Raw genomic sequence first — 24147 nt, forward strand, 5'->3', positions numbered from 1 at the left:
CTAGACGGAGACAATTGTGATTTTTTTGGTCGGAAAACAATAGCGAAATCGAATTATGTGGAAAACTTGTTCCCAAATCGGGATTTTGTTAGGGTTTCAAATGGCGTAGATGAGACTCGTGCATTCATCCATGATTCGTGTTCGTGATCTCCGTGATCTGTTGGATGAATCGAATGTTTCTTGGTACATCATTTGAGGTAAGTATGCGAAGTGCTCTCATTTCGTGGTTAATTTTTCTGGCATTATGAAATGAAATTCGCCCAGTACCCAGGAGATTGGCGTGATCTTAGTTACTGGGCTAGTCGAGGAATGATTTATTTTCGTCGGTTTGGTGTAACAGATCTGAAGAACGTGAAAAGGCATGTGTGATGGAATGTGAAATTTGGGAGATTTTTGTCTGGGTGTCCCTTCTGTGGATTGTTGATGGAAAATAGATCAGAGAATTCCTATGGGAGTCTGATCCCCAAAAAATCGAGAACTTTGGATCTTAAAAGTTTGTATAAATCAAAAGAGACGAAGGAGACTCTAAACAAGAACTTAAAGAGGAAGGGTATTACTCCCAGGGTTGATGATGAGAAGAGGAACGAGAAGAAGAAGTCTAGGAAGGAAGTGTCTTTAAGGAGCTTAGAAAATGCTGACAGTGGGGCCAAAAAGATTGTTGATGAACAACGTCAAGTAGAGCAAAGTTCAGGTAAACAGGATTTGCGTGAACTGAAGTTCGGGCTGAGTCAGAGATTGTGTGACAGTAGTGATTTAAATAGAGTTTCACTTAGTCTAGATGATGCTGCCGTTCATATTCCAAAGCGAAAAAGGGGTTTTGTGGGGAGGAAGAAATTTGCAGTTAGTCAAGGACCGATTCTGGTAGGGCAGAATGACTGTAAAAGTGGTCATGGTGATCTGATGACTAATCTAAGTGCTGATGACTTGGATGGGAGGACCGAATCACCTCCAAACAGAAAGAGGAATTTTGATGAATCTAAGGAAAACAGGAGTAGTGATTTGAATTTAGTTAAGAATTTCAAGGAGAACGAAGACCCTGCCTGTTGTTCTGTTGTAAATAATGGTGATGATTCTTTGAAGAGGTCAAGGAGGGAGCAAGACGTTTTAATTCTCGATAATACGTGCCTTCCCAAGCAGGCTGATGCTTCAGTCAATATTAGTAAAATATCTGATGAACTACAGGAAGATGAGGAGGAGAATCTCGAGGAGAATGCAGCAAGGATGCTATCTTCAAGATTTGATCCCAGTTGTACAGGGTTTTCCTCTGGTAGCAAGTCTTCCACTTTACCAGCAGCAAATGGTTTACCCTTTTCGCTATCTTCTGATCAAAATCATGTTTTTCATGAGGTGAAGTCTTTGTCAGATGCTGAATTGGGATCTGCTGATACTGCTTCTAGGGTCTTGAGGCCAAGGAATCAACATAAAGAAAAAGGTAACTCTAGGAAGAGGCGCCATTTTTATGAAATTTTCTTGGGTGATTTGGATGCATATTGGGTATTGAACCGGAGAATTAAGGTTTTTTGGCCTCTAGATCAAAGCTGGTATGATGGACTTATCAATGACTATGACAAAGAAAAAATGCTTCACCATATCAAATATGATGATCGTGATGAAGAATGGATTGATCTTCAAACTGAAAGGTTCAAACTCCTGTTACTTCCCAGTGAAGTGCCAAGAAAGGTTGTGGGAAAAAGAGCTGTAATGAGAAGCAAAAGATCTGACGAGCAAAGGAGAAGCAAGCCTAGACAAGAAAGACGAAGAGAACTGACTACAAAGAATGACAACTGTGATGGAAACTGTATGGATTCTGAGCCTATAATTTCTTGGCTGGCTCGAACTTCTCGTCGGGTTAAATCCTCTTTCCATGGCATGAAGAAACAGAAAAATTCTGCTACAGTTTTGAATTCAGCCCCAACCTTGTATGAGGAACCTGCTGGAGTACAGGGATGTTCAGAGAAGAGTTTCTGGGAAGGTGCTGGAAGTAACCTTCCCAGCGATTCCGTATTGCAAGATAAATTAGGTAATAGCTATAGTGAGCATTCCTCATTGCCTAGGGCTGCTTGCCCTAAAGATGGCAAGACACCTATTGTATACTTTAGAAGGCGATTTCGCAGGTCCCCTCCTATGTGTCCTGTGTCTGAAGAGAAAAAAGTTACAGTAATCGCACCTGGTTCCAGTTACTTTAACCCTGTTTTTGGCAGGGCTGGTGAAGTAAAAGAAGCAGATGATAGGAGCTTTGAGATTGATGGGCCTTTGCAGTTCACTTACAGTGCAGGGGTATTGAAAATATGTTTTCTTGACACACAGTCAGCAGCATTCAAATTTGACTTTAACTTTCCAGTGCATTTGGTGATAAACAGCTCATTTGAATGGCAAAATTTGCAGTTACTTCATACTGCAGTGCTGCTGCAGCATGGTACTCTGATGGTGAAGTGGCCAAGAGTTCATCTGGAGATGCTTTTTGTGGATAATGTGGTTGGGTTGAGATTTCTGTTATTTGAAGGTTGCTTGAAGATGGCCGCATCCTTTGTCTTTCTGGTCCTTAGGGTATTTCATCAACCTGCTGACCAAGGGATGTATTTGGACTTGCAGTTGCCAGTTACATCTATAAGATTCAAGTTTTCATGTTTATACGACTTAAAGAAGCAGCTTGTGTTTGCATTTTATAACTTCTCCAGAGTGAAGAATTCAAAATGGATGTACCTAGATTCTAAACTCAAGAGTCGTTGTCTGCTCAGTAAGCAGCTCCATATCTCCGAATGCACATTTGATAATGTCCAGGCCCTTCAAAATGGATCAAGCCGGTTCTCTATTACTTCTACTGGCAAGTCATCCTCATTCAAGGTACCTCCTTGTACTGTGCCCCTCCTTCGTTAAGAATTTAACCAGAATAGCTATCTACATATTTGTTGTATGTTTGTATTTAATTTTAGAAAAATGAATAATGCAACTTTATCTCAATCTCTGTTTAAATTTTCTTGAAATTGCATCAAGGCTTTTATAGGTCAATGTTAATTGACTCTTGTTGGATATTTCATTATCCTTCTTGGTGCTGGATTAACTTTTATAACTTGTGCTACAGGTCATGCAGAAGAGAACTAGGCAAGGAATTAATATGATGGGTATTTCTAAAGAGTCCACCAAAGTCCGTGCTAATCACTGTTTTGATTCTGCCAATCAGAAGCTTCCTCCATTTGCTCTTTCTTTTGCTGCTGCGCCTACATTTTTTATTAGTTTGCACCTTAAGCTGCTGATGGAGCGATCTGTAGCTCATCTAAGCTTTTGTGATCACATGCCACTTGCTGATCAAGAAAGCTCTGGTCTCATGACGGATGGCTGCTGTGGCCTTGATGATTGCTCTAACGGGAATTCCAAAATTAATCTGAAGCAAAACATGATGGTTTGGTCAAAAGATGACTCTTTTGTTGAACCTGAGTTGGTAATTGGTTCTTCTGTTTGCTGTGATGGAGTTCTTCCTCAAAGCAGTCAGAATATTGCTCTTAATAGTGCTGGAACTTCTAGTTCTTATGGTTCTGAGAGGCTTAGTACTATTCAGTTATCAGAGGAGAAATCCCATTATTTTAGGTCAGAACATTGCCCTTTACCCTCCAGTTCTTTGATTGGTGAGGATAAGGTTGGAGATTTGTCCCTTTCTTTTGCGGGTGATCTCAGTATCCAATTACCTTCAGCTGACCGTATTGATAAATCTATGGAGTGTGACTTGCATGATGCTCAGCACTCTTCTGATTTGTCTTGGAATATAAATGGAGGTTTCATTCCAAGCCCTAATCCAACTGCACCCAGAAGTTCTTGGCACAGGAACAGAAATAGCTCTTCATCATTTGGGTTATCATCTCATGGGTGGTCAGACGGAAAGGCTGACACTCTTCACAATGGTTTTAGTAATGGACCCAAGAAGCCTCGAACACAAGTGTCATATTCTTTGCCTTTTCATGGGTATGATTGTAGTTCAAGGGACAAAAGCCATAATCAAAAAGGGTTTCCTCACAAACGAATTAGAAAAGCAAATGAGAGAAAGTCATCTGATGTTGCTGGAAGCATTGAAAAGAATTTTGATTCTTTATATTGTGATGCAAATGTGCTGATTACCCTTGGTGAGAAGGGTTGGAGAGAATCTGGTGCGCAGGTTGTGTTAGAGCTTTTTGATCATAATGAGTGGAAACTTTCTGTAAAACTTTCTGGGATTACAAGGTATTCATATAAAGCCCATCAGTTTTTTCAGCCTGGATCAACAAATCGTTACACACATGCTATGATGTGGAAAGGAGGTAAGAATTGGGTACTGGAATTTACTGAGAGGAGTCAGTGGGCTCTCTTCAAGGAGATGCATCAGGAATGCTATAATCGGAACATACGTGCTGCTTCAGTAAAAAATATACCTATTCCTGGTGTTCGCTTTTTAAAAGAGAATGACAACAATGGAACTGAAGTTGCATTTGTTCGTAGTTCTAGGTATTTCCATCAGGTTGAAACAGATGTTGAGATGGCTTTGGATCCATTACGTGTCTTGTATGACATGGATAGTGAGGATGAGAAGTGGTTTTTTGACATTCGAAATTCTAAAAAAGACAACAGTGAATGTGAAGGTATATCTGAAGAAATTTTTGAGAAGACAATGGACATGTTTGAAAAGGCTGCATATGCCCAACAACGTGTTGAGTTTTCTACAAATGAAATAGAGGAGCTCATACCTGATATTAGGCCCTTGTATGTTGTCCATACTATCTATGAGCATTGGCAGCAGAGAAGAAAGAAGAAGGGAATGGCTTTGATTCGACATTTCCAGGTACTCTCTAAACTATCCTTATTAATCAGGCACTGGCATTTTATTTTAAATTTTAAGAATATCCCACATAATGTGATATGCTTTGCTTGTAAAGATGAATAGGGAATGGAAGTCGGAGGAGAGAGATGAAACAGAAGTTGTCATTATGTGCTTGATCAATACTTAGCTTTGTTACTTAACTCATTTATGTTTTGCCCCCTTTCAAAGCTAAGGCTAAACTGTTCAAGCTATTGCTGAGTGTAGCATCTTAATAGATGGTCTTTTTTAAGCCTTTTTTAAAGGACAGTAGATTTTATAAGTTGTTGTGGATTCCATGTGAAAGTATCTAGATTATTGGGCGCTTATTGATGGTTATGTGATTGTTTAAAACTATCTTTTTAAATGTGATTTCCAGTCTTAATCAACTGTAGGGTGTTCTTGAAACTCATTGCTGCTTTGCCATTTATGTTTTGGGGACAAGGAACTTATTCCTATCCTCCAGCACAAACGCAGGCATGATGCAAAATTCGCTAATCTCTTGAAAATCTGTTGTAGTGGAAATGACTTATCCTTTAGTTCTGGCAATTCTAACTTTATAAAATTAATATAAAAATGGGCATATTCACTATGAAGAATTATTTTCCCTAAAGCACCGTGTCAGGTGTGAAACACTCTTACACAACTTTCTTACACTGGAGTTTTAATAAACAAATAGATAGCAAATGATCAAAGTAACTAGGAAAAATTGGAAATAAAATATTTCTGTGATAAATGTTGGTTTTGTAGTGCATCATTTTTTCTCCGTCATGACCTGCGTGGCAGATCTCTAAGGTCATGTTTGTTTGGATGAAGCCATTTTTAAAGGAAATGCAGAGGGGGAGGCTTTCGTGAAAAGTGATTTTTCGGCTAGAAATATGCTTGCTAAATTTTCTGTCCCTTTTTCTGTTTTGCGTTGGAAGCTTGGTATGAAGCAACTAAAAGAAAGAAGGGAGTCAAAGTGACCAAATGACATGAATACCTTCCATTAAAATGCCCAAATTGAGTTTTCAAAATGATAGGGCATTATTTTGGTATTACTAGAAGGCTAACATTTTTAAGAGAAATGGCGTTTAGATTTTTATTAAATGATACTTATTTTTTAAACTTTAAACATTGAAATATTTTAGATTAAGAAGGGGCAATCAGTTGACATTTTTTGTTACAAATCAGATCAAAGTTAGCAATACGTTTTTTGTTTTTTGTTTTTTGGTTGGAAGAACCTTGTCTTAGCTAAAGTGAAGGAAGCTTGGTTCTCTTGTATGAGGGAGGCACCAGTTCTTTAGTAACTTAAATAATGGGTACCAAGCATATCAGGACAAGGAGTTCTCCATCCATCTCCCTCTCATGGCAGTTTTTCATACATACCAAACATGACCTAATAGACTGCTAGCATCTTAATGGGTATCTGGTTAGCTGGTATATGTGATTTCTGAGTTGTTTAGAGGTTTTGCCGCAAGAATTAATGTAAGTCCCATGGAAGAGTGCTTTCTCCATATTTCTGTTTGGGAAAGAGTTGTTTTTTGGCTTCGGGTTTTGCAAGTGGTTTCTTTGGGGGGCATGAGATTGGAATTATTTTATGCGCAGAATTTTTGGTAGGATTCCTTATCCTCTGCTGTTGTTCTGTTTTTTCTTGCATTGGTGAAACTCTTTGTTCTTAAGGTTCGTTTTACTCCTCTCAACTAAAATTTACAAACTCTATTTTACTTTTTTCTCTTATTCTATTCTCATGATCTGCATATTCAATTATTAATTTCTTGAAATATGAGATCATAATTACTATTATCCGTTCAGCCTCCTCTGTGGGAAAGGTATCAACAACAATTGAAAGAGTGGGAAGTAGCTATTACCAAGAACAATATACGTAGTCCTAATGGCTGCCTGGATAAAGCTGCAACTTTGGAGAAGCCACCTATGTTTGCTTTCTGTTTGAAACCAAGGGGCTTAGAAGTGATGAACAAGGGATTAAAACAGCGATCACAAAAGAAATTTTCAGTCTCTGGGCATACACACAACTTTTTAGCAGATCAAGATGGTTTTCATACCTTTGGTAAGTATTTGATGAAATTGCTTATATTTGTGTTGTGGTTAATGAATGTTGCTTTTTTGTAACATGTGACTGTTGATCTGTCAGGAAGAAGACAGAACGGCTTTGCATTTGGTGATGAAAAGTTTTCTTACCCAGGCTATAATTATGATTCTTTGGATGATTCTCCATTGCCTCAGACATCACCAAGGGTATTCTCACCAAGGGGAGCTAGCAGCATGGCATATTACACAACAAGCAGAAATGGATTTGATAGAAATAATGTCTCCAAATTTCACCATAGCAAGTCAAAGAAATCTGGGTCGTTTATGTATCATAATGATTCGCAAATGATGGCTTCTTTCAACCAGAGAATGTCAGGAAAGAGAAATGGGGTTCATAGGTGGAATATGGGTTATGACGACTTGCCAAGCAACAGGGAGTGCCTATTGGATGGGCCTTATAGCCATGAGACTGAACAACTGGATGGTTCAGATCTTGAGGAGTTTAGGTTGCATGACCCCTCTGGTGCGGCTCAGCATGCTCATCGCATGGCTAAATTAAAGAGAGAGAGGGCGCAAAGGTTGCTCCACCGAGCAGATCTTGCAATTCACAAGGCCGTGATTGCTCTCATGACAGCTGAAGCTGTGAAGGCTTCTGAGTGCTTGAACAGTGATGGGTAGACCACTGAATGGACTCGTTCAATTTGTGGCAAAAGAGGCGAAGTGCTAGGCTCGGCATTGTTTTTGCTAGACATAGGTCTAGTTTTTACTTCAAGGGTGGTGGATATTCCCGTAGTGAACTTCAACCAGGAGTGCTGAGAGCAGTGAGGCAGATGTGATTTTGTTGCTCTAATACGAGTTTTTTCCCCCCCAGCTTTAGATCTGCTCAGTTCGGTAGGACCGATGCACTGATCTGCTCGAGGCCATGGAAATTTGGCTGCCCACTTTTGTACAGATTTTTTTTCGCTCCTCTTCCTGCTCCTCCCCCACCCTCCCGGGACGAAAACTGAGTTTCAAATGTTAATATGTGAAGAGAAATTGGTCGAATAATGATACAACCATCCCTCTGAATGGAAAATCAGTGTTTGTGATGGATTAGGTGATAGTAAGCTCATCATTCGTATAACAGCGTGTAGCATTAGTACGTTATCCACTAAACTCGGTCAGTCAATCTTCCACCTATTCATCTTGTGTGGGGGGGGGGGGACCCTGCCCATGATCTCGGAGCTGCGCATATGAAAAATCATTTGCATTTTGGCCAAAAAAAAAAAGAGCAAGAAAAATATTTGTATAGTTTCCTCTGTCCATACTCCTAAGCCTAATGTGCCCGGGTTCTTATATGATGAATTGGCAATGACTTGGTGTACGGTACTTTGTCGACCCAGTGCGTACGCAATTGCTGGTATGACGTTGCTGTTTAATGCTTCTATTTCAACCAAGGACTTGAGGCTCTAGTTCAGTGAATCCGCGACGGCACGCTGGGGGGAAAAATTACTTGCTAAATCATAGCCTTCTATTTTCGTGAATAGTACCGAATTTTTTTAAAGTAAAGTTAAAGAAAGAAAAGTATAACAAAGAAGACAATAAAAGAATCAATAAACGGGGAAAATGGAATCTAATGACTAATGGTGCTGTGGCGGTTTGTTATTTGGTTTATCACTTCATCTTTTGGAGCAAAATGCCAATGAATTTGCATCCAATAAAATTAATCTCGAAGAATATAATGATATTTGATTATTGATTATTTATTTTAATTCCAGTTTAATAGAAATCTAAGATTAAAACTCTACTGAGAAAAAGGAAAATCAAATGAACTCTAAACTGCCATTCTAGTTTTGAAAATATTGTTTTGAAATCCCGTTTAATTTCGAGAAAAACCTCCCAACAAACAAATAAGTAATAAAAATGGTATGTACAAATTTAACCATTTTCAACGAAGTAATAAGTTGAAAATCCACCAATAGATTATTGAATTAGAAAAACATGATGAGATTTCCCCTACATCTTTTTTAAAAAAATCCCATAAAAGAAATGAGGCCTCCTGGCTCCTGCGCAGTTGAGCTCAACGGTAATTAAATTACGCGCTACCGTTATTGCCGGCAGCTTTCCCTCCATCCCCATTTCTCGAAAATCCTCGTTCCTACCTTTATCATTCACATTCCTTCCAATTCTATCCTCTTCTATCTTGTTTCTTCTCTTATAATGGCTGCGCAACTGGGTATTCATCGTCAATGAATGAGCAGGTTCGTTTTCCATTAGCTTTTTCCTTCTCTGGCTTTTTTAGTGAGAAAATTATCAATAAACATTGACAAAAACAAGGAAAAGAGGAAAAAATAATGGTTGTGTTTCTTAAGATTGGTGAATTTCCCCGCCTTTTCATATCCGGAGATAGAAGAACAGAATGTTCAGGAAAATTTGAATGAAAGATGTGGTTCAACCAATTCAATGCTCATGTCTTGGAGGGCCTTTGATGTACTTCTGCATGGCAACCTGCATGATATGTTTGTAGATTGCAAAATATAAATCCTCTCAACTCTCCGCATAAAAGAAAAGTCTCCTGACTCTCATATTATCCATTTAATACAGTTCTTTTTGTAATATGGCTACTTGATAGACGATAATAACTTCGAGCTGTCGAACCTAGAAAGATGGGATCTCGGATGAAAGAAGATGGGAAAATCGAAAGAGAAATTCGAAGTCTCTCGAAACTTCCTGAAAATCGGAGATGTGTCAACTGCAATAGTTTGGTATGAACCTCTCTTGTTTATTTCTTTAAAGTTTTGGGCAATTCTCTCGAAAACAGAATTTGATCTCTTTCATAATAAGACATTTCTTATCTGTACCTGGATTGACATGCATTTCTGAATCAGGGACCACAATATGTCTGCACAACCTTTTGGACATTCGTCTGCACAAATTGCAGCGGAATTCAGTGCGTATTAACAGTTTACCTGTCTGTTTTACATCTTTCAAATTGCTGACTAGGTGCATGAAATGCAGACGAGAGTTTAACCACCGAGTAAAATCAGTATCAATGGCTAAATTTTCTGCAGAAGAAGTCACTGCTCTTCAGGCAGGCGGCAATGAAGTGAGAATGATCATCTATTTTTCTTCCAAAACCATAAATCTACCACTTATTAACTTTGTAATAAAATCTAACTCCACTTACAGAAAGCAAAGCAGAAATATTTTAAAGACTGGGATCCTCATCGTCATTCTTATCCCGATACCAAGTAAAACTTGATTTGCTAGTCTTGCTCGTTGATTTTGTATAGCACTGCATGCATTGTCTGCGTCTGTTTTAATTCATGTGGTCGCTTTCAGTAACATACCAAGACTTCGCGATTTTATCAAGTCAGTCTACGTGGATAGAAGATTCACCGGTGAAAGGACCCAAGATAATCTTCCCAGAGTCAGATTGGTAAGTTCTGGACTTTATATATACACAAGAAAAACAGAGTCCTCTTCGGTCTGATACTCATGGCACTTCAAATTGTATTTAGACACCAATCAGTTTGACGTGTTTTGTGTCCTTGTCAATATGTGCTTCTTGGACAATGACAGATGACAGAAAAATATTTTATTTTATTCCACTCAGAATGACAAGGAGGATTCCTACAATATCAGGAAGCTCAGTTTTTCCCGAAGCGAACGTTATGAAGATAGAAATGATATGCGTAGTCCTAGTTCACGAAACGAGGACAGGAGTTTCAAGTATTATTATGAGGACAGAAGAAGTCCTATAGCCTCGAGGAATGGGAACCACAGAAGAAATCCTGTGAAAATCGAGGTTGTTGATGATAGGTTCCGAGACAATGAATCTAGAAGTCGCAGGTTTTCAAGCACAGAATCAAAGGAAACAGCGGTTTCACCTGAAGTACAGAAGCATGTGGACAGAGGGAAGGTGTGTTCATCTTTCTTTTGAGCTGTTACTATTGAAATCATTTTCCCTTGCTAATTGCTATTATCTCTTTCTTCTAGTTCTGATTTCTTGTAATACCTTTTCTTGTTTTGTATTCCGCCCGATTATTCCGTTGTACTTGCTGTTTCAACTCGAACTGAAGTCTCTGTTGAACCTCAATTTCAGAAGGGTGCACCTGCCGGTGGAGAGGGATCCGTTAAGGAGAATCCTGCTGAACAGGAAAACCCAGAAACCCAGACTTTGACTGTCGTCACATCACGGGTTTCTGATTCTGCAACTGCACCGGAAGCTCAGTCTACATCTCAATCAAATGATGGAAGTGACTGGGCACCGTTTGAAACTTCCCTTGCAAAGGAGGCTTCTCAAACCCCAAACACACATACCTCGAAGTGTTCTACAACAGAGACAGCAACTAAACCTTTAGATGCTATAGAATTTTTAGTCTCTGAATTGTCTGGTCCGTTGTATGCAACAGCCAGTAGTTTGTCTGATGTTCGCACTGCTGATAATGATACTCCAACTGCAAGAGTAGAAGATATCTCCGTGGATGTGGATTTAGCACCGCCGACGTCAGCAGGCCAGATAACCCCACTTCCCAACAACATTGGTGTTTGCTCGGTTACATCAACCAGTGATTCTGATCTGACGCAACCCTCAATAGCTGGTAGCTCAGCGACACAACCAATGAGTCCGTCAGTCAGAGATGTCCCTTCGCTTAATCAGGTGAGATATTCCTTAAAACTTTCTATTATCTGATAAAATGTTTGAGTTTTCGCGTCCGACAGTATTGAGAAGAAGTTGCAAAAGCGAACGATATGAAAGCCTGCAAGCGTATGCATTCTTGCCTGTTTGCCAGTACATGGCTGCTAATTATCTACATTTTTGTTATTATATACAGCCAGAAGTTGATCCTAAAGCGCAGGACCTTTCAAACTCTCTTATGGAACTATCTCTTGAACCCGCATCAAAACCTGCTCAAGGCACCAGATCTGATGTCAGATCCCATCCTAGGATAACCCAAACCAAGTCTATTGGAAGAAAGGAACTTCCAGCGGTAACAAAATGATGTGTTGTTCTTGTGCGTTGAAAAAATAATAATAAAAAGAGCCTTAACGCATGAATGAATTCTCTGCAGAATCTCTTTACTACTAGCTACTTACCAGGCCCTGCACCGCAAGCAGGCTGGCAGAATTTTCAGCCTCATTGTATGGGATACGGCTTGCAGTATTATTCTAATGCAGCAGTATGTTAGGCAACTCATTGAGTTTATATGTATTCTCTATTGATCTTAAACTTTTAGACCTATAGTACAGAGCTAATACGATTCTACATTTACAGCCAGTCTCGGCATTTCCCACTGCAACAAAGTCCACGAACCCATTTGATGCAACTGAGGGGAGACCTCGAGTCCTTGCATCTGCAGTACGTACAATATGAAGACTGATTTTGTGTGCAGATCTGATCTGTCCTTGCTTCTGGTTTCGTTGCATGCTTTGAAACCTTTATGAGTCAAATGCTTGTTTTATTTTCCCTTAATGAGATATGAACTGTCTTTTGCATACATAAAAGAAATTGAGGGATAAATAGTCCTGGAGCTGGCAGTTGTGAATATTTTTATACCATATAGAGCCAAACGTAATAATATCCAGCTAACTGTATACCAAGTATAGCATGGAATCAATCCACATCTCGTTTTATTTCTGCTTTGAGGGTGTACGGTGAGATTCTGCAGTTAGGATGTTGTTTCTTGCACTTTATTAGATAATCATATTTATCTTGGAGAAAGCACGAGCTATTTAATGCTGTAAATCTGTATTGAAGTTGGAATTCAAATACAAAATCATATTTTCAGGCGAAAGTTATTAAATGTTATCATGTGGAGTTTTTATTCACATGCAAACCATAAGAGACATTTAGAAAGTTCTTTTAAAATCTTGTTCAATTGGTTTGTTTTGGAAGGATGCTTATCATCTGTTGTTGGTTCTGTTTCCTTTTCATTCCTTTCACGAAATTGTTCCATGACATTAAAAAAGAGGTTTGATATTGAGAGACAACTTCAATGATATGTCTTGCGTAAGTAAAAGGTCGCTGGTGTAACAACTGAATTTCTCAAAACAACTATCTTAACCCCCAAAGGTGGTATTTGTCCACAGTTTCCTACCATGGCAAATTTGCGTGGTGCACAAACTGCTATGCCAACTGGAGCAGGATTAGTGCGCGCTTCAAGCGTGGGGGCTTTAGGGTCGATGGTACCTCAATCCCCAAATTATGCATCTTCAGTGCCTCCGCAATCTCCCTTCACTCCTGGATTTCCTTCTGGTATTGCCCTTGAGATTTTTTATTTTCTCTAAAATTTTCTTCTTCATCAGTTACAGTGTTGATTATTTTCGCTTTCAGGCGCATACTTTGAGCAAGTTAACAATAATATGCAAACTGCCAGGTACATCCCATTCTTCTTGTTTAAAATAACGGCTATAAGCGATGAAACATGCTCGATCCCCCCCCCCCCCCAAAAAACTATTTCCCAATATATGGTGGCCATATCAGAAAACACCATTTCTAAGTTATAAATAGCGTAACTTGCTTCAAAGGAGCAGGGATAAAAGCTTCCACTCTTTTCTCCTTGGCTTTTACGCTAAAGTAAAAGATATTCTTTTTACTAAAAAGGGGTAACCTATTTAGCAATAAAAAAGTTAGGAAAAACCATATTGAAGGTACCTATACTTTCTCTCAATTTTTAATTTGGTACCTATGTATTTTTTTCCTTTTAATTAAACATTTAATGTTATCTTTTTAGTAACATTAGCTCTTATAACTTTGTTCTATTGATATTTTTAGTCTCTACATAAGAATTAATGATGTTAATAGAGCAAAATTAAAGATTTAGTTAAGAACAAAAAACATAGATATCAAATTGAAAATTATAAAAAAGTATAAGTACCTCCAATATGGTTTTTCCAAAAAGTTATTGATACGAGAAAAGAGAAGAAATAAGCAGTCACTATATGGGTCTAGTAGAAATGACTAATTCTCATAACATAGCAAATTAAAGTTTAAATTATATTAGGAGAAATGCTCAAATTTAATGTTGAATAGTTTTCGAATAAGATTATCTCCAATAAAAATAGGAATGTGGTCACTATGCAATTTGGTTTACATGATGAATAGGCTCCATATGTAAAATCAAATCAAGACTTCTTTGGAAGATTAGAATGGGTTGTTTTCACCAGACCTTTCTACAAGTAGATCTCATCAGGATCTAAGTTGCACGATCCCGTGACTGCGCATTCCTGTTCATTATGAGAGTTTCCTGTAAGGCTGTAACAGCCACTGCCTAACTACAATAATTCAGCACTTACGTGAATTGAATCAAATTCTAATTGCTTGTTAATATTTTTCAGGCCTCGAAGGGCTGGCAGCTTCAATGGTGAAACAGCCTTCCAACATTCAACTGGAGGATATATGGCTCCCGGCTACTCTCTCAATTCTTTTCCGAAGACAGGAGGAAATCCATTTGGATAGCATGAAAATTGTTGGCATACTCAGACTTCTTTTGACCTCTCGGATTGCAGATTACTATGTGTGTGTGTGTGTGTGTGTGTGTTATATATGTATATTTGACATGTTGACAAGGGTACGACGGTCGACGGATAACAAGATGCTGGCCTGCGCGATAAAAATCTGTATATATTGGAATTTTCTGTTTATTTATGGTGAATGAACTCTTTTATTAGATTTCATCCATCTAAATTTTACCTTTTAATTTTGGCAAGCTGAGTAATTTAAAAGGAATAAAGCAGAACAATAATATTTTAGTTAAACATTAAAAAATTAATAATTAAAAATAAATTTTCATTGCTCAAGTTAAATTTAAATAATTATTATTAAATATTAAGGTTATGAAAAAAAAACAATTTTAGCCATATTGTTGTTTTGTACTATCTATTAAAGAAATATATTCGCGTTTATACTATAAATGGTAAAAAAAAATCAAGAGTAATTTTCCGGCCTTCACATATGGCACTCAACAATGTTCATCATTATCCCTTAATTAGTTTTGAAACAGAAACCTCAACCAATTAAAAAGCTATACTGTAAGAATAATGATAGTCTAAGCCGCTGTTAATTTACATAATTCCGCACTCTTTTTTTTTTTTTTTTTGGGTTCAAACCGTACTCAACGCTTTACCGTGAGGAGATACATGGATCTAGAGACAAGAAGCACGAAATATGATTGTGAGTCTGACAAATAACAATAATTAATGGATGCAATGTATGTAAGATAATGATTCATGATTAAAATGCAAGCTCGTAAAGATGGCATTAAACCAAGTGGGGTGCCAATTCGTATATGTGTAACAGTAACCGTTCGTTTCAAAGAGAGAAATCATATTTGAGGAATGAGTCATGCTCCCAAATATGCAGAACTAGAGAGTGGAGGCTAGACAATGATTTTAGAGACCTGAAAGGCACAATTGGTAATCAATTTGGGTGATTATGATTGAAGAGAATGTATATGGGTTCCTTCATTCAAGTTCAAGGATATGATTAGTGTTCATCTTTAGATTTCACAAGTGCTTTTTCTGAATGTGTTATGAGCTCTTTGGTCTTTCCAACCTCTTACGTCTCAGGAGAGCTATATAATTATGACACTTCCTGCTTAACAACGTAATCAAGAAATTATTTAGTGTCCGAGGCTGTGAATAAAAATGCTAAGAATCGATTATCCTAATTAGCAGAAAAGATGCAAATTAAATATATGATATTTAAAGTGGGTGAATATGGCTGTCTATGTGAAGATTTTGAAATGAGAATGATGATAATGTTTATAGTGCTTCATCTTTCATATTGATCAGACCATATTCCATGGTGAAGAATTGGGGTAAGTTTTAATATTCACTTTTATCCTTCTCCGTGCTAATAGCTAGGAACTAGGGGAGATCATTTGGTGGGAGAATATCTCAAAGAAAAAATCATATATACTCATGGTTATTGGTATCAATTAATATCATAATTATTTCCATTCAGCTTTATTGGATTAAAAGGAAAAAAAAAAGGGGACACTGCTAATAATGGTAAATTCGTCTTGCTTTGTGCTTTTGGGCAAATTCGAAAAGCTGTGATGGTGTCATGATGCATGCCACCATTTAGCTCAGTGGACAAATTTAAACTCATTATCTCATAATGGAAAGTTATACTTCTTATCATGAAAATCAAGAATTTGCCTAATTGGCCAAAAACAAAAAACATCTCACTCAAAAAAAAAAAAACTACATGCCTAGGGAAACTTGCACACAAAATGAACAGACCATTTATATCGGTAATTAAGTTCTACGCATCCATAGTCCGAGTATCCGTACGCTACTCATCAGAGAGCAAAACGCTATAAACCATTACTGCAACCACCCCTTCACAGATAGAAATTCTATCAGAAAATACCAATATCGACAACGGATACCAACACTAGCAACAACATATACTGCTTCCAATCCTAAATATAACATCCACTTCGTATTTAGGACCGGAAATAGTCTTATTTTCATACCACATACAGAGGCAAGAAGCACCCAGAACAACAGCATGAAGCAATAATTATTTTAATTTATACACACTTGACGACTGCGTTCAGGGTTGCTCAGGGGTTTCTCGCGTCCAAATGGTAGAAAAAGGCTGACCCTTTGTCCAGCCCCTTAGCCTCAGAATCACAAACACAATCATTCCGCACAAAAACCCAAGAGCCGCACTGGAACCCACCAGCGAAACTGCCGTACAAAAAAGCATCACAAAAGAATCTTGTTTAGTATTCATGTCCCTTGAAGCCATGGCTAGTTCAACCCCGGCAAATAATAGCAATACGCCTAATATCCCTACAGGAAACTGGTTTAAAATAATAGCCAAAGAATTGCCCAGTACAAAACCCAGCACCAATTTGGCTGCACCAAGAAGAGCCACACAAGCCCCACTTCTTCCACCAAACTTGTATTGTCCTGCTAGTCCACCAGCTCCATGGCAGCAAGGCATAGCACCAAACCAACTTCCCGCCAAGTTCATCAGTCCCACTGTCACTGAAAGTGAAGTGGCTGAGAAATCCTTCCCTGGAAACAGATCTGAGGATAACTTGCAAACAGCTATCACAGAGTTCAAAATTGACAGTGGTAGTTGAGGAATTGCACCTTTGATGAATCCTTTCTTCCAAGCATGTTTAGATATTTTCACAACTTCTAAAGAGGCGGGTCCAAATTTGATTTCATGCACAACCGTAGGCCTTCTTATGAAGGCCAAAACAACCCCCAATACAAAAACTAAAAATGCAGAAGGAAGTGAGAATATCAGCTTTCTTACTCGGCTTGTCCTGTTTCTTCGAACTTCAACCCGTTGTTGGTGATCACCCAGATCGTAATTATCATCAGTACCATCTCTAGTTTCACACCCATGATTCTCGCCAGCTCCGTTCACTATGACAATGAAGCAAACACATACAATGGCCAAAACCAAACCATCCAAACCAAACCAGTGCCTATTTCCCAGAGATTTAGATTTGGGTAAGTCTTGCGTTGTCTTAACGTATTTAACGGCAGTCAGTGCAAAGGACAAACCTTGTGCTAGTTGAATTCCCCTGATGACGCTCAAAGGAATCAGCTTGTACACTTGCCGCATCAACCCCGTCACCCCCAATACCAGTAGGACCCCGCCGGTCAAAATTCCAGCTGCCATGATCTCCGGCACCCCGAAGTCGGTCTCCGAGAGGGCCTCGGCAGCGATGGACTTCATGGGCTGGACAGGCATGGGGACGCCATAGATGGCGCCGGTGATGACGTTGTAGATGCCGGTGAAAATCAATGTGGTGCCGAGGTTGAGGTTTCTGGCTAGAGCCAAGGCTAACACGATGGGTATGTAAGTGCCAAGGTCCCCCATGGCTCCATTCAACTCGGCCCATTTTGAACGGAAAACCAAGTTTGTTTTCACTTTCTGAAAGATGACGGTGGAGCAGAAACCATTTGTTGAATCGGCGTGAACTGTGTGGGGGCAGACTTGGACTGTTTCAAGGTCTGGAATTGAAGGGATTTCAGTCGCCATGGATGCTGTTAGAGGGATATTCAAGTGTGATGATAAATGCGGAGCAAGGGCTATTTATAAGGATAACTTGCTGAAGGAGTTTGGAAACAAGCTGCTTAACTAATTCATATATTTTCAGCTCAAAAAAAAAAACTAATTCATATATTTAAGATAGCGAAGTTGTATTTTATTAAAATTTGAATGTAAAACAAGATGGACAGAAGAGTACTAAATCTAAGTTAAGAAAAAAAAAACTCAACCATTTAGAATATTAAATTGTTAAAAAAAATTAAAAGTAAATTATTTTTTGCAAATAAAATATTAAAATGCCTCTCATCTTATGATAATGTAAAGATGAAAAGAAGCTCCAAAAAAAATCATTTAAAAAGAATTCCAAAATTAAAGAATAGCTAGAGACACTGCTGAAGGGCAGCTTCCACTCACAAGTCGAGTGCTTGAGCATGAGGATGGTGATAATAATAGTGTATGTGGAGCAGATCAGGTAGGCTCATATCATGGGGGAACAAGTTGATAGGCTTATTATGGCGCCAAAATGTTGCTTAAGTGTGATGTCACCACATAATTTGGTTAATAATTAAAATCGTAATCATCCTTCCCATTGACTCGTATCGTTCCCACTTATGTGGCTGACCACGGACACTCTCATGAATAGCATTTGTGACCTAATCCAACTATTATCTCGATACTTAACATAAAATCTCGTTTGATTTTTTATTTTGATATTAAATATAAGATCTCAATCCATTTTGTTTCTTATATTTTTATATTTTTTTCTCAAGATAATACTTCTAATAATAATAGTTCTAGCCAATACACTTGATTAACAGGAACATTTTAAAAAAGATAACACCTATTTATTAAAAATAACTAATTTAATTTATTTTTTAAATTTATTCAAATTAATTAACTAGTTTTTATATTTAAAACCGGATACAGTACTAATTATAGTGCCTCCTGTGTGTGTATGAAAATTAGCGTGTGCTTGTTCTTTTTCTTAATTTCTTCCTTTCTTATTTATTGGCGCCAAGAAAATTTGTGCGCTAGCTGCTTCAGACTAGAAACACTGTCAGCCGAGAGCACAATCACACTGTGCACTAAAGATGCACGGAATCTTAGGAGAAGGGGAACAAAAGGACATGCCAGATCCCAATCAAATTCAGTTGTCAATTCTTTTTTCTTCTTCTTCTTTTTTTTTTAAAATCATAAGTCGAAACTTCTAAAGACGTCACTTAATCGTTTTAATTAAACAAACACAAAAATCATCATAATTATCCGACATTCCATTATTTATTTATCTTTCCGTAGAATACTTAAAATATGAAGCTGACTTTTTGGAATAATACCTGAAGCCTGCACTAATTACTCAGGTAAAAAAGAAGAAGAATCTAACACTAATTATTCCCCTTTTTACTAGCATGCCAACTAATACATTTTCAGTTATAAATATAAGATTTATTTTATAATATAATTTTATTATAAAATATTATCTCTGGTTTTTAATATAAGATCTGGTTTGATTTTTATTTTGATCCTAAATATAATATCTCAGTCCACTTTGTTTCTAATATTTATATATTTTTTCTCAAGGTAGTCCTTCTAATAATGATAGTTCTAGCGAACACACTTAATTAGCAAGGATATTTTAGAAAAGACAATACACATTTATTACAAATAACTAATGTAATTTATTTTCTTAATCTCATCAAATTAATTAATTAGTTGTTATAATTAGGACTGGAGGTAGTAAGTCTTATATTTAAAACGGGAAGAGTAATTTATTTTATCACCATCGCAAAGTGATGCCTTAAGCTGCGACTTAGACAAGATTTGCCCTACCACTAAGCGGGCAACTGACTGGCATTAGTTAATTATATTACGAAGCATGCTTTGTCCATGATCAAATTTGGCTGAAGTCTAGTTGCTATATTTATATATAAAGGTTATCGTTAGCTAACTTTATAATAATCTGTTGTGTAAACTCTATACATCACTCGAAAAATGGCGGAAATAGCCTTCGGAGTCGGAGAGATCAGCTGAGGGTGTACCGGTAATAAAAACAGTATGGGTAACTTTTGAGCCTCCCAACTGATTGTGTATAATATATAGTTTGAGCTTTACTTTGCACAGTTAAAATTTCAGTAACTAGGAAAGTAAATACCATGTGGATCCAGACCAGAACAAGGAGTAGAGTTCTCAAGGACGAATGGAGACCATTATTTTTCTTTTCACTCAGTTCTTAAATTAAAGAAACAGATACTAATAATCTAATATTATAATTGGGGTCGAACTCACACAACTTATTTATAAGAGAGCTTTCACGTCATTGAGCCATTGACATTTTTTTTGTTTTTACTTTAATCCATAATTAAAGTGTAGCGTTGGCATTAGACCAAGGTGATTATGATGGCGAATTGATTGACCAATATGTATAAACAAAATATATTACCTCCTATCCTAATGATAAGAACTAGTAGGGGTGTTCATGGGACGGAACGGGATCGGGACAGGCCCGTCCCGGTCCCGTCTCGGTAAACAGGGACGGGACAGGGATTTTGTCCCGTGTCCCGTCGGGACCGGGATATCCCGCTTCCCCTTTTTTTAAAAAAAAAAGATACCATAATTTTTTATATGAATTTTTTTATGTTATAATACTTATTTTTTATTGGGCTTTTAAAGATAAAAACATTATAAAAAATATTATGTAGAAAACTTAATTATATAGCATAAAAAGGTGTAAAAAAATACTGTAAAAAAATACCGTAAAAAAAAATTATATAATGACTTTATGAATTATTTTATTGAGGAAGGAGATTTTGTTGAGATAATACTACAACTTAAGAGCTACAAATCACCATAAAAATAAAAGTTATTATTAATAAGTAAATTGAATAATCTAATAATAATTATTAATAAATAATTTTTAAAAGAAAAAAAAATCCCGGGACGGGACGACCCCGTCCCACGTCCCGTCCCGTCCCGTCCCGAGCTCACCGGGACCCGGACGGGACAAATTGAACACCCCTAAGAACTAGTTGACTAATTTGAGGAGATTAAAGAAAGAAGTTAAATTAGTTATTTGTCATAAATAGGTGTTATCTTTCCTAAAATATTCTTGTTAATCAAATATATTGGCTAGAACTATTACTGTTAGAAGGATTATCTTGAAAAGAAATATATAAATATTAGAAACAAAGTGGATTGATGTCTTATATTTAGGATCAAAATAAAAATTAAACGAGTTCCTACATTAAGTACCGGAAGTAGTATATTATATCTTTCATGATCAAGGACCATACTCCGTGGCGAAGAAAATGGGATAGATTTTAATATTAATTCTTGTCTCGTTCTTCAATAGTTTGAAGAGCTTTTTGGATACATACAGGAGGAATTAACACTGCTAATAATGGTTAGAACTTTCGTTTTCTCTTTTGGTCAAATTCCGAAAGATGCCACCATTCAGTGAACAAAACTTTGTCTCTCGTTCAATAATTAGTTATAAATTAAATAATATTATTCCAAAAGCGGATGCCTCAGTATATAGCTAATAATGGAAAGTTAGATTTTTGTTATTTATATATATATGTCGCCATGAATCAGCAACCCATACCTCCCAGGCACAGCAATGAGAAAAAGCCTTTTTCCTGGTTTTTTTTTTCCTTTGTTTGTTTATGTATATAATATCGAAACATGGTATTTTTTATATTACATTTTTATATATAATTATGTATAGGGGTTATATTCATGAAAATCTTGCATCATTTCAAATATTATTAGAAATTGAATCCAATTAATAAATTCTCACATTCAACCCGCCAAACACAATTATAAAAAAAATATTTATGTAAATAATTTTACTACATCAAAATAATACCTTCTCTAGTATGATATATTAATATGTTGCTATGATATTTTAAACTCTTGTTTTCTACTATCTCTTATTTTTAATATAAGAGTTAATTCACTAATTGAGTAAATTAAAAAAATTAGTTAAGTTAGTTATTTGTAATAAAAATTTACAATGCTAACAAATTACAAATCAAAACTTGGCAATGTGTAACTGAAACAAGTCTTACTATTGGTAACAATTGGTAATCGAGTTCTAGTTACGTACACTGCGTAGATATACGCAAAGGGCAAAAGCTAGGAACAACTGCAGTACCCAGATACACAACTAATAGCGAAATCCCAAGAACAAGCTAGCCCTCATAAAACTACCAATACTTGCAATATACATGTACAGTGCATCCTAACGTGTACAATTAATTAATAGGAACTTATGGCTAGCTAGGAATAACGTTTTACTGGTTTTTCAGGGCTGCTCAGGAGCCGTGTCCATCCATATGGCAGAGAAAGGCTTATCCCTAGTCCAGCTTCTTAGCTTGAGAATCACAAATATGATCATTCCACACAAAACCCAAGAGCCGCACTTGAACCCACCAGCGAAATTGCAGTAACCATAAGCGTCACAAAGGAATCTTGTTTAGTATTCATGTCCCTTGAAGCCATGGCTAGCTCAATCCCAGCAAATAACAGCAATATCCCTAGTATCCCCACAGGGAACTCGTTTAATATATGGGCCAAAGAGCTCCCCAACACCAAACCTAGCACCAATTTGGCTACCCCAAGAAGAGCCACACAAGCACCACTCCGACCACCAAACTTGTATTGTCCTGCAAGTCCACCGGCTCCATGGCAAGAAGGCATTGCCCCGAACCAAGTTCCCACCAAGTTCATCAAACCCACTGTCACTGACAGTGACGTGGCCGTAAATTCCTTTCCGGGAAACAGATCCGACGACAACTTGCATACAGCTATCACAGAGTTCAGGATTGATAGTGGAAGTTGAGGAATTGTACCTTTGATGAATCCTCGCTTCCATTCGCCTCTTGATATTTTCACCACTCTCATTGAGGAGGGACCAAATTCGATTTCGTGCACCACCTTTGGCCTTCTTATGAAAGCCAAAACAACCCCCAATACAAAGATTATAAAGGCCGAAGGAAGTGAAAAGATTATCTTCCTCACTCGCCTCTTGTTGTTTCTTCTACCTTCAACGTCGACGTCGTCGTCCCTTTGCTGTGGATCACTCGCGGCACAGCAACCACCACGAAAATTCTCGCCGGCCCCGTTCACTGTGATAATGAAGCAAAGACATACAATGGCCAAAACCAAACCATCCAAGCCTAACCATGGCCTATTTCCCAAAGACTTGGATTTTGGCAAGTTTTGTATTTTCTTAACGTATTTTACGGCAGTCATCGCAAAGGACAGACCTTGTGCTAGTTGAATCCCCCTGACCACGGACAAAGGAATCAGCCTGTATGCTAGCTGCATCAGCCCCGTCACACCCAATACGAATAGGATCCCGCCGGTCAAAATTCCGGAGGCCATGATCTCCGGAACCCCGAAGTCTGCGTTGGAGAGGGCCTCGGCGGCGATGGACTTCATGGGCTGTACAGGCATCGGGACGCCGTAAATGGCGCCGGTGATGAAGTTGTAGATGCCAGTGAAAATCAATGTGGTGCCAAGGTTGAGGTCTCTGGCTAGAGTCAAAGCCAGTATTATGGGTATGAAAGTGCCAAGGTCGCCCATGGCTCCGTTTAACTCCGCCCATTTTGAACGGAAAACCAAGTTGGTTTTCAATTTCTGAAAGGTGGCGCTGGGCCCGGAACGGGTTGTTGAACCGGTTTGGGAGACTTGGGAGGAGATTTGGGCTGTTTCAAGGTCTGGGACTGGAGGGTTTTCAGTAGCCATGGTTGCCGTTCGAAGATTATCAAGTCTGTGAGAGAACGTGGGAGTATGGATCATCTTATTTATAAGCAAAAATAATACTCCTCCGGTCCTTATTATAAGATCCAATTTGACTTTTTATTTGGTCCTAATTATAAGACCCAATCCATTTTCTCTTTTATATTTATGCATTTTTTTCCAAGATAATCCTTCTAATAATGATAGTTTTAGCTAATATACTTAATTAGCAAGGATATTTTAGGAATAACAACACTTATTTATTATAAATAACCAACTTAACTTACTTCCTTAATCTCTTTAAATAAGTCAATTGGGTCTTATAATTAGGACCGGAGGAGTAATTTATCTTTTTCTGTAAAACAACTAAAAAGTCAATGTTATTCTTGGTGACAAGCTGTTCGCGTGGCTATTGGCGAGAAAAAGACAACTTGTAGATCAAAATAATAATAATAATATTGTTATAAATAACAAAGGGATAATTAATCTCCGGGTTCTTATAGTTTTACTTGATTTTTAATTAGATCCTTATAAAATTTTTTTTTATCAG

General features: G+C 37.6%; 4 protein-coding genes across 4 annotated transcripts; 2 read left to right on the top strand and 2 right to left on the bottom strand.

Moving 5' to 3' along the window:
- The first annotated feature begins 157 nt into the window (after positions 1–157).
- Positions 158–7976, top strand: LOC114747489 (uncharacterized). The gene is made up of 5 exons (XM_028935824.1): positions 158–197; positions 341–2844; positions 3083–4807; positions 6617–6872; positions 6957–7976. The coding sequence occupies exons 2-5, from the start codon at positions 424–426 to the stop codon at positions 7529–7531; spliced, it is 4977 nt and encodes a 1658-aa protein (XP_028791657.1). The 5' UTR covers positions 158–197; positions 341–423; the 3' UTR covers positions 7532–7976.
- Positions 7540–14294, top strand: LOC114747490 (probable ADP-ribosylation factor GTPase-activating protein AGD14). The gene is made up of 12 exons (XM_028935825.1): positions 7540–7685; positions 9836–9938; positions 10022–10083; positions 10175–10271; positions 10449–10754; positions 10938–11495; positions 11671–11826; positions 11908–12015; positions 12111–12194; positions 12926–13091; positions 13170–13212; positions 14174–14294. Exons 1-12 carry the CDS (start codon positions 7540–7542, stop codon positions 14292–14294), a joined length of 1950 nt encoding a protein of 649 aa, XP_028791658.1.
- A 2103-nt stretch (positions 14295–16397) lies between these two features.
- On the bottom strand, positions 16398–17858 carry LOC114747491 (molybdate transporter 1-like). The gene has a single exon (XM_028935827.1). It carries the CDS (start codon positions 17847–17849, stop codon positions 16398–16400), a length of 1452 nt encoding a protein of 483 aa, XP_028791660.1. The 5' UTR covers positions 17850–17858.
- A 4335-nt stretch (positions 17859–22193) lies between these two features.
- Positions 22194–23516, bottom strand: LOC114747496 (molybdate transporter 1-like). Its single transcript, XM_028935832.1, has one exon. The coding sequence runs from the start codon at positions 23439–23441 to the stop codon at positions 22248–22250; it is 1194 nt and encodes a 397-aa protein (XP_028791665.1). The 5' UTR covers positions 23442–23516; the 3' UTR covers positions 22194–22247.
- Between the last annotated feature and the right edge of the window lie 631 nt (positions 23517–24147).

Source organism: Neltuma alba, unplaced genomic scaffold (assembly GCF_004799145.2).
Source record: "Neltuma alba isolate B1F8T4 unplaced genomic scaffold, ASM479914v2 tig00005339_pilon, whole genome shotgun sequence".
NCBI classification, from domain to species: Eukaryota; Viridiplantae; Streptophyta; class Magnoliopsida; order Fabales; family Fabaceae; genus Neltuma; species Neltuma alba.